General features: G+C 38.2%; 1 protein-coding gene across 2 annotated transcripts; it reads left to right on the forward strand.

The window, feature by feature from the left end:
- The first annotated feature begins 1,368 nt into the window (after window positions 1-1,368).
- Window positions 1,369-10,034, forward strand: LOC122091792 (probable galacturonosyltransferase 14). 2 transcript variants are annotated; one of them, XM_042661933.1, is made up of 6 exons: window positions 1,369-1,927; window positions 3,386-3,441; window positions 3,587-3,742; window positions 7,163-7,753; window positions 8,213-8,515; window positions 9,060-10,034. In XM_042661933.1, the coding sequence occupies exons 1-6, from the start codon at window positions 1,717-1,719 to the stop codon at window positions 9,342-9,344; spliced, it is 1,602 nt and encodes a 533-aa protein (XP_042517867.1). In that variant the 5' UTR covers window positions 1,369-1,716; the 3' UTR covers window positions 9,345-10,034. The 2 variants fall into 2 exon arrangements, with proteins under 2 accessions (XP_042517867.1, XP_042517868.1); XM_042661934.1 differs by having other exon boundaries at window positions 1,369-1,903.
- The last annotated feature ends 790 nt before the right edge of the window (window positions 10,035-10,824 follow it).

Genomic DNA, 10,824 nt, shown 5'->3' on the forward strand with positions numbered 1-10,824 from the left:
AAAAAAAAAAAAAAAAAAAAAAAAAGGAGCATGAGCTCATCTTCCCTAGATAACACCATAAGTGGTATAATTAGACGATACAAAGGCCAAAAACCCAGCACCCAGGTTGTCAAATTTTTGAGATCCATGCAAGGGATGTCTCTTTTTTCTTTCCTACAAGCCAGTTGAAAAATGGAAAGGTAATAATTGATGTAATTTTTTTGTTTTTTTTTTTAACAATTGTATTTGGTTGTTGCCCATCACAGAAATGGAGAAATTGGCTGAAGTCAATTTATTGTAACGTATTATGGCTTAGTTGGCGATTGTGCAAAATATGTGCTGTTTTTATATCATGGGCTGGGAATCACTACCTGATTGCTTAGTCAATGTGTCAGCATGGATCAACAAGGGAGGCTCACAAGAATTTACCCAATGGGCAAGGGTGGTCTTTTTGCTATCCTATGTTGGCTTAGGGGTGCATGAGCAGAAGAGAAATGGTCTTTCACTTTGCTTGGGAGGCATCCCTGCCCTTTTTTGGGGAGGAGAGAAATAAAAACAGTGAGTATTAGCATGGGGTGGGATTCCCAAGCAAAAAATCATTTCGATCACCTCTTCATATGAAAATGACTTCGTAGACTTTTGATGCATAATATCATTCATAATACCATTTTATTGCATCGCATAACCTCCCCCGCTCCCTTTTAAATCTGCAATGCCATCAGGATTAGGTTTGGTAGTCCACTCTTTTGCCATCATTCCTTGTTAAAATAAATTTATCAATAGTGCTGTTTAGTGTGTTTTCACATCGACCTTTGATAGAGAAGTGACGGAGAGATACATTTCAGGTAGGTGATATCTCTCTCTCTCTCTCTCTCTCTCTCTCTCTCTCAATTCCTCCTTTCAATCTCTCACTCAATTGACAATCAAATTCTAGAAAAAATCAGCAACTGCCTTTGAAAGTTTGAATTAATATTTTTTGGTTTCACAAGATGTTTGACCATTTTTTTGTACAATTTATACAAGAAATCTAAGTTCTATCTTATTTTCATATATCTTGGAATTATCAAATTAGGTATTCAGCCAAAATTTAGGGGAAAATCCACACCCTCCCTAGTCTCCTCCCCATATCAATCATCTCAAAGACCCCAATGGTCAAAGACACCTCTCTCTCTCTCTCTATATGTGGGCCAGGGATGGCTTAATACCTGTTTGAAACACAAAATGCCAAGCACCCATTCACGTAATTACCATAATTTAAAATCATAATAAATTAAATTATAATAATTAATTATGATTTACTAAAAAAAAGTAATAAATTCATCATCAATAACAAAACAAAACCCGATTAGCTGATCAAAGCTTCTCTCTTAAGAAAAACAAAATAGGAATAACAGGAGAGGGGTCAAAAAAAAAAACCTCTCTCTCTCTCTCTCTAGTTTTCTGTTTCTCCATGGGAGAGAAAGAAGGACCCAGTTGGACTTTTTCGTCGATTCTCCATTTCTGAACTGAAAATCGACCAAAAAACTCCAAATGCCGGATTCAGAAGGAACCGACAAGCCCAACTGGAGAAAGGCCAAGAAGAGATCTCAATCTCTATTGCAATATTTGTCGATCTGTTACTCTCGAACTATTGGATCTGATGGTGATTTTTGTGGGATTTCCCGACCATTTCCTAAGCTGGGTTCCTTCTTTTAGGTTTGTCCTTGCCCTGACGACGACGAGGAGGCATAGACGACGATGCAGCTTCATTTCTCCCCTAGCATGAAAAGCATCACGATCTCGAGCAGCAATGGGTTTCTTGACTTAATGAAGATCAAGGTCGCAGCTCCCCACGTCTCTTATCGTACCCTTTTCCATACGATCCTCATCCTTGCCTTTCTGCTGCCTTTCGTCTTCATTCTCACCGCCGTCGTCACCCTCGAAGGTGTCAACAAGTGCTCATCCCTCGGTATATTCCCCTGATTTATTAGTTATGATTCCATCTTTATTTTTTTATTTTTTGATTTCATACTTTATCTCTATTTCTGATGGATGTAAATTGTCTGAGAGAGATATCTATCGATCCATAATTTGCATTATTTCTTTTCACCACCATTGGGTTGGTCGTTGGTACTTGTTTGTTTTTTGCCTTTGAGGTCTGTAGCTGTTTTGGTCGTTGGACAATCACAAAGAGACAACAAGGACCATTGCGGGTATTTTTGGATTCCATTGGATTGAATTGAATTAGAATTCTATGACTTCTGATTTTTGGTTGTGTTACCTTTCCTTTTCACAACCCCTTTTCGTTCTATCTGGTAAATTCGTTTTGATTGGTTGTATTTGAATTTGAGTCCTTTCAGCTGTAACATATTGTTTAGAGGTATGAAAAATACATTCCCTTCTCATATGGTCTTGAAATCCCTCATTCTTTGTGGTTGTTTGATGCCCGATTGTTTGAAATTTGGATTTAAGTTTATATGAATGGGTCTTTAACGGTTCAGCGGATTCTCCCACCCCCCACCACACCCCCCCCCCCCTCCCCCCCAAAAAAAAAAATTCTCAGTAGTAATTGGCTGTAGTCGTTTCCAATTATATTTTTCTTTTTTCAAGTTTCCCTTTTTCTTTTAGTTTTCTGGCTGAGATTGATTCGAGTCTCAGTTCCTATGGTATTGAATGTCTTCTTGTTCCATATTTCAATACATGTTGGATTAGGTACAAACTGTTTGATTTAGTAGGTTTAAAATGTTGTTTTCCATTTGGGCATCTAAGATAGACTGTTCCCCAGTTTTGCCTATTTGATTTTTTCCCCTCTTTAATTTTCCCTGGAATTTGATCTATTGAATCAAGATATTAATTTGAGATTTTGTACCGAGAGCTCCACACTTGGTTTTAGCATGGAAGTGGAGGATCAAAAGCTGCATTGGAGCCGGTTCTGCCTTGTTCGAGTCCTCTGGAACTTGTGTTTTACCATAACTTGGGTGGCTTAATTTTTGTACCCTTAGGACCATGGTATCACCTCTAATCCCCAATCAGTTGGCTAAGTTTTTCAACCTTGGACATTTCATTTTCTTGGACCTCTATTTATTATTTTGAACTGTGATTATTATTATTATTATTATTATTATTATTAATCTTCTCTTGTTTGCTGAATACCAGTCATTTATCAGTATTCTCCTGCATTTGTTTTCCTTTCTTTTATTGGATTGTAATCTCTATTGTATTTGAGTGTCATTAGTTACTTTGAAAAGATTTGCTTTGGTGGAGTTTCTTGTACCATAAATCATTTTGATGCCTCTGGAAAAACTTGAGTTCACCTTAAAGGATGTCTGTCTACGTCTAGAGCCTTTTTGATGATATCATTCAGTGACTTACTTAACTGGTTCCATTATGCTATATCACCCTTTAATTTTCTAATTATGTGCTTCAGATTGTTTGGGAAGACGATTGGGACCAAGGCTTCTTGGTAGGGCTGATGATTCAACGGTAAATAACTGCTTCTCATAATGGTTATTTGATTAGTGATCAGTTCATATCCAGTAATTTGATGAAGTGATTTTTCTTCTCTTTTTGGTGAAAAAACTTATTCATATTTTTATTTTAATATATATCCTTGGATGGTGATATGCAGAAGTTAGTAAAAAGTTTATATAAGATCCTCAACCAGGTCAACACTGAGCAGATCCCAGCTGACATGAAGTTGCCGGAATCGTTCAGTCAACTTGTTTCTGAAACGAAGAAAAACAATTATGATGCTAAGACTTTCGCTATGAAGCTAAAGGCAATGGTATGTTGTCAATTTTTAACCTGAAAGAGCCCATGCCAATCATATAGTTATAAAACTAGCCTGAAAGGTAGTCTTTTTCTTTCTTTCGTATGTTGTTGAAACCTTGTCAATATTCGGTAGGATTGGAAGGAGAAACTTCATTCTTAATAGCTATGCATGAGCACGATAGAATGTCTTTTCAATATGGCTCTGCAGCTCTCATGAGACCCAAACATCTTGTTTTGAGAACTAACAAGGGAAAGAAGAATAAGGTGAATAAAGATGGGAGATGAAGAATCTCTCTCTCTCTCTCTCTCTCTCTCAGGGCATTGGAATATGATTCTTATAGATGTCTGCTTGAAGTTTTGTATTTCCAATTGTTTCTCAAGGGCATCATCTTCTATTTTTCATGTAGTTTTTCCTAAATTATATTTTATTGATGCAATTTGGTAGAGTATTAGAAATGTGGCTTTGAAGTTACTTTTGCATATTTTCTATAGGGTAACAAGAGCTCCTTGTAAAAACCGAAAGAACCAGTGAATTGGTCTGGCTTGCATTGATTTGTACTGGTGACTATCTTTTACCTTGATAACTGTGATTTTGGTCTGCACTAATATGGCTCAGTAACAGCTGGTTTACTTTTGGATGTTGAAGTTATTAGGATAGCCTGCAGATGCACATAAATTGCACGGAGTGAGCCTGATTAACCATCCAGTCCATGGATTAGAACCAATGCTTTCTGGGAAGCTGTGTGTTGGTTTTGACATATGTTATTATGTTCGTTAGTATAGCAATTCATGACACAAGAATATAAGGAATCTACAAGGAAGATTAGAAATATTTTTTCTTATTTCTTACTAAATCGCAAGGAAATGGTAGGTTGTTACCCCACATCGGTTCAGATCCATGCATATGGAAATCGATGTATTAGTACCGAAGCAGTATGCTGCTGTGTGAATTTAGAGCTGTCTTCCATCTCGCATCTGTTGATGACTTATCCTTCTGGGCATACGCATAAGCGGGAACCTTCACTTCTGTCAAGAATTTTGAAGATGATGAATATATATACATATATGCATATATATTAGATTTTATTTAGTTAAATTTTCCTAGGTGCTTCCAAGTCTCCACGGGTGACTTGGAGTGCCTTTCGTTTCTATTGCTACTGATTCAGGACATGGAAACACTCTTTATAAAAAGCAAATCCGCTACTGCTTACAGCGCCTTGCTACGATTGTAATGTAACTGACAGCTTGCTTTGCTCCAGTGCCAAAGGCTTGCAACTTCAGTAGAGTAGGGCCATTTCCCTTAAGGGTTTTCGATAGGGATTGACCATAGTGGGGTTTACAAAATATTCATGGGCAGAGGGGCAGTGGAGGCAGACCTTATATGACTCTTTCACAGGTGAGAGTGCCTTATGATCAGCTCAGCTGTTTCTTCTTTGGTAGTAGATCTACTAGGGCATGGAAGGACTTGCATGCTTGTTCTAGCACGAGCCTTACTTGTGGAGGGTCTCATCCCTTTCTATTTGGGTATTACTGCATAAGTGGTGGAACTAGATTAGTGATGCTTTCTCTTTGCTCCAAGGAGAAGCAAGGAGGTTCAATTTATTGGTCCACCCTTCATCTCTTCTATTTCTACCATAATTTCTTTTATTACTCTTTTCTGTTCTGTTTCTTGCCTTCTCTATAATAAACCCTTAAAAGTAAATATTTAAATGAGCAAATCCTTACACTGTGTATGGACTTGTGTTTTTGCTCCACCTCCCCACCCCCCTAAAAAAAAAATTTTACGATGTACAAAAAATATGGATTTTTAAAAGCATGGCACAACATTAATAATTACCGGTATTCTGTTCCTATTTGGATGTGTAACCATGCTGAGACATATGGTCCAGAATATGCCAAGTGGCATCTTAGGAGGCACTACAATAAAGGGAAAATTCCAATCCATGGTAGCCACATGATCTAGCATGCAAGTAATATAGGCAGTCTCCTTTTTCTCTTACAGGTTTGTGCTTATCTCACTTTTGGAACCCATGGTTTATTAGAACTTGTATTATTGATGAATATATACCTTTATACCCAAACTATTCCTGTACTAATTTTGCAATATGAAAATCTTTATACCCAAACTATTCCTGTACTAATTTTGCAATATGAAAATCTTTATACCCAAACTATTCCTGTACTAATTTTGCAAGATGAAAATTGTTCACTGTGGTATCTGAACCTGCCCTTTTAATTACGTAACCACTTTCTGAACTGAAATCTTGTCTCTGCAACCGAAACATCTAATCCTCCTTGCACACTCTTATAGCCTGACCCAGCTGGCAGTTGCTCAGTCTCTTTGACAGTGACATTTAATCCTAGCGCACTATAGATATTCAGTTTCACACTCAATAAACCTAGCTTTGCATCATATATATATATATCTAATCATGAGGCATGAGGCATGAGGCATGAGGCCTTATTTATTTCTCTAAGTCACATCTTAGTCATAATCAAACTCAAAACAAGATTGTTAACTGTAGGAATCATCCTTTTACATTGTAATACTTATTTAGTTCACCTTTTTCTGACAATTTTGTGCACTCTATTCTTAAACAGATGCATTCTATTCCTGGACCCTTAATGCCCAAGGCTAAAAAATTTCCCACAATTATTTGCATGATCAGTGCTTCTCTTGCATTTTTTAGCCCAGTTAGATGTGGAAATTTAATATTTGCTCACCCTCCTGTGTCTGTTTATATCAATCTAATGCAGCTCTGTTCATAAATTTGATTATAAAGGAGTTCAGGGTTTGTTGATAAAATTCGTTATAAATAAGTTCAGACATTTTTCAACTTGGCTTGAATATCATGTTTTTACCCTGATATTCATTTCAGTAAGGTGGCCAGAAATTTGGCATAAGTATTCATGGGGTTTTTTTGTTTATATGCCGAACCACCACTGGTGAAATCGGTTCGATCATGACCCAAATATATCTTGTATTGGTATTACACGGTTCCTCTTTTAATGGTCCTCATCTGTGAACAATATTAGTATCTCCTTACATTCCCTGAATAACATGGGTCTGTTGTGTGATTGCTGGTTTCCTTTTTTTAATAAATATCATTATCTTTGGATTGGACTGGAACAGCTTATATAATGAGTTAATCAATGGGAAAGACTGATCTATATAATTTTTTTGTATCATTGTGGCTTACATATTCTGAAGCTCGCGTCCTCCATCCTATGGTTCTTAAAAGCTTTTTGAACTTGGTTCTCCACCGCTCAATTTTTTTTTTAATTAATTTTCGTACTTTTGTGCATGTGTATGCATATAGATATATTGATAGATCAAGAAGTTAGGTGTTCAAATAAAAATGCTTCTTCCTCCTAACATTACCTTTGTTATTTTTATGACATTTTCCTTTCTGAAGAAAGTTCATCTATGCAGATGGAGAAATTCGACAGGGAGATTAGGGAATCCAAGTTTGCAGAGCTCATGAACAAACATTTTGCAGCAACCTCCATTCCAAAGGGCCTCCATTGTCTCTCCTTGCGTTTGACTGATGAGTACTCCTCCAATGCCCATGCACGGAAACAGTTGCCTTCTCCAGAATTACTCCCTTTGCTTTCTGACAATTCTTACTACCACTTTGTCCTAGCGACTGACAATATCCTTGCAGCTTCTGTTGTAGTCACTTCCACTGTCAAAACCTCTCTAAAACCTGAGAAGATTGTCTTCCATGTTATCACTGACAAGAAGACGTATGCGGGTATGCACTCATGGTTTGCACTTAACCCTCTTCCCCCAGCAATTGTTGAGGTGAGAGGTGTTCACCAATTTGACTGGTTAACAAGAGAAAATGTACCTGTGCTTGAAGCTATTGAGAACCAACATGGTATCAGAAACTACTACCATGGAAATCATGTTGCTGGGGCCAACCTTAGTGAGACTACTCCTCGATCATTTGCTTCCAAATTGCAGGCCAGAAGCCCAAAATACATTTTATTACTCAACCATATCCGCATATACCTCCCAGAGGTAATTGCTTATTCTGTGAGCCTTTTTTATTTCATTATGGAGACTTGAAACCTATGAAGTGTGAATGTAGAAAATTTATATCTTTTAAGTGACATAGAAGAGGTGAAAACTCAAAAGAAAAATTAGGATGAAAAAATGGCACCAAGAAGAATAAAAATTAAATGTGAAGAAGAGTATAGGCATAGAAGCTTGGGTGGGCTGAGAGATTTTAATGGAAGGAAAGGAATGATGGTACCTCTCTCTCTTCTCCCCCACAATTTTTGGAGGGGTGGTTGTTGGGTTCCTTGCATAGTATTTGACTGTTGATCTTCTTGGTTCCTGTCCCAAATACATGCAGACGTTTGTACAATATTGAGATTAGAGTGTTATAGGCTCATAGTTTTCCTGTCATTTTTTGTTGTTTAGATATGAGTGCTTCTTGAGCATTCTACTGATCATTTTTTGGTCTATTGTGAACAGCTGTTTCCAAACCTTCGTAAGGTGGTCTTTCTAGATGATGATGTGGTAATTCAGCGTGATCTGTCAGCGTTGTGGGAGAGTGACCTCAATGGCAAGGTTAATGGGGCAGTAGAAACCTGCAAAGGTGAAGATGAGTGGGTGATGTCTAAGCATTTCAAGAACTACTTCAATTTTTCTCATCCTTTAATTGCAGAGAGTTTAGATCCTGATGAATGTGCATGGGCATACGGTATGAACATTTTTGATTTACGTGCATGGAGGATGACAAATATCAGAGATAAATATCATTCTTGGTTGAAGGAGGTAAATTTCAAATGCCTGTAAACTATTGCACATAAACTTTTCACTTTTTGAAGGCTAGGGTTGGGAGGATGGGGTTCAGGAGGAAGAGTTTTTAAGGAACAGCTAAGCATGATCAAATTGATAAAACTAGACATTTACCTTGCCAATTTGGATTGGTCATGAGGTGTTCCTTTGAAATCTATTGGAATTCCCTACTTATAAATTTCCCATCTTTGTCCTTGCTGTTAATCATCTAGTGCTGGGATCCTAAGACCCTAATCCATTGTTTGTGTGCAATGGGCTGGCACATTTGATAGGATAATATCCTTTATTTTCTCAAGAAATAACCAGGTTTCATCTATTAATGTATCTTGGTCAGTTAAGTGATGGACCTCAGTCCTTGCACTTGGCTCACACCGTGGCCAACCTTGACCCATTAGCTGAGTTTGTAGTTTACATGGTATTGTTGGGTTTTTTGTTCAAGACCTTCTTAGGTTCAATTATTGGGATGATATGATTAAATAGTTTCTGTTTCTTAAAACAGTGGAATTGCTTTTTGGTGCAGAATCTGAATTCAAACTTGACCCTGTGGAAGCTTGGCACACTACCTCCTGCTCTAATTGCATTCAAAGGCCATGTTCACCCAATTGACCCCTCCTGGCACATGCTTGGTTTGGGTTACCAGAATAAGACCAACATCGAGAGTGTGAAGATGGCAGCAGTGATTCACTACAACGGCCAGTCTAAGCCATGGCTAGAGATTGGCTTTGAGCATCTCCGGCCTTTTTGGAGCAAGTACGTTAATTACTCTAATGACTTTGTGAGGAACTGCCATATCTTGGAGCCATAGGTGAGATGGACGAGTGGCAAACAGAAAGTGAGAGATGGGACAGAGATTTAACTGGGGATGGGTTCCCGTAAGTTTTGCAGTGGGATATTTCGATGTCATCCATCTGAGGAAAACAAGAAATTTGACCATATGGATAATGCTGTCTGATTCAGATACTCTGCCATCCCTCCCACCTTTGCAGAAGAGGACCTGCATTACTTGTGGGCACAAGAGACATTCTTTCATTCTGTAATATAGCAATCAATGCTTTATTTTTTTGGCAGGAAGGGGGTAGTTTTCCTTTTCCCTGACCTTCCAAGGGGTATCTAGCATTATCTTGTCTATTAGCTGGGTGTTGGGAAGGAGCAAGGGTATTCATACTCATGGCCAGACCTGCTGACTTGGATGCCTGAGCAATCATGCAGATCGATGCAATAAACTGCTTTGGACAGGTTCTTTTGTAAGCCAACACCCAAGATATCCTCTTATTTTTGGGGTAGTTTCCTGTTCCCGTCCCTTTTTTACTTTTCTTTCTTGATTGGGTCTTAACCCCATTTTTGTTCTTTTGTATTCATTATGGTGATTATAGGTAGTGGGTAATGGAGATTGTTGTGTTTTGGGTCCCATTTCATTGGGGGAACTTTTTTTAGGCTATTTTTTACGAACAATTCATGAGAATATTGAAATTGTGCAGATAATTCTTTTTTGGCATCTCTCTTTCTTTCTCCTTCATCTTCTTCTTATGGGTTGTGGTCCACTTGAGAACTGTCTTCATAGAAGACCCTTTTATGTGTGAATGTGTCAGCTGGCTTGCGAAAGCCGGCTTGAGTGGTTTTGATCTTTGATTGCCCATTAGCTGAGTCAGATGCTCAATTGGCAAGACTACTGGTGGAACCCATGTGATGAAGCTCTAAAGGCTTGGAAACATGTTTTGAGGAGTCAATTTGGGAATGATTTCAATCAATGATACACACACACAGCACACAAAGCAGGTTGAGGAATGTATACAATGCCAAGAAAGATGGCATAATCTTGTCTACCATGTAAAAGAGTCAACACTACCCATGCATGAAGCACCTTGTATTGCCTACAACAACAAACATTTTTTGCATTGCTGCTTTTTATCAAATAAGAATGTGGGATCGTTGGCATGGCGAATCAAATCCATGGAGGGTTCTGCAGGAGCACATGATCAGCCTAGGAAATCGAGGCAGTTGCCATAGCATCAGCTCTAAAAGATGCAAAGCAGCAGCTCCTGGACATGTATGGTAAAAAATGAAGATAATGGATCTTGATCTCGGTCTCTCTATGATATTCTACTGGACATGAAAGTAGCTGCAGAAAACTTGTATGTATTATAATCTATATGGGGCCCACATGGTCATGTAAGAGAGAGAGAGAAAACATGGAGAAGGCAATGGTACAATGGCGTTGTGGGACCCGCAGCGGCATGTGAGGCGATGGATTAGGGTTATGTTGCCCATTGGTTTAGGTTAGATCA

This window comes from Macadamia integrifolia, chromosome 10, assembly GCF_013358625.1.
Source record: "Macadamia integrifolia cultivar HAES 741 chromosome 10, SCU_Mint_v3, whole genome shotgun sequence".
NCBI lineage: Eukaryota > Viridiplantae > Streptophyta > Magnoliopsida > Proteales > Proteaceae > Macadamia > Macadamia integrifolia.

Coding starts and splice junctions, on each gene's coding strand:
- LOC122091792 (XM_042661933.1), top strand. CDS start 1,717: ATGCAGCTTCATTTCTCCCCTAGCATGAAAAGCATCACGATCTCGAGC. Junction 3,442..3,586: donor GTAGGGCTGATGATTCAACG/GTAAATAACTGC, acceptor GGTGATATGCAG/AAGTTAGTAAAAAGTTTATA. Junction 3,743..7,162: donor CTATGAAGCTAAAGGCAATG/GTATGTTGTCAA, acceptor TCATCTATGCAG/ATGGAGAAATTCGACAGGGA.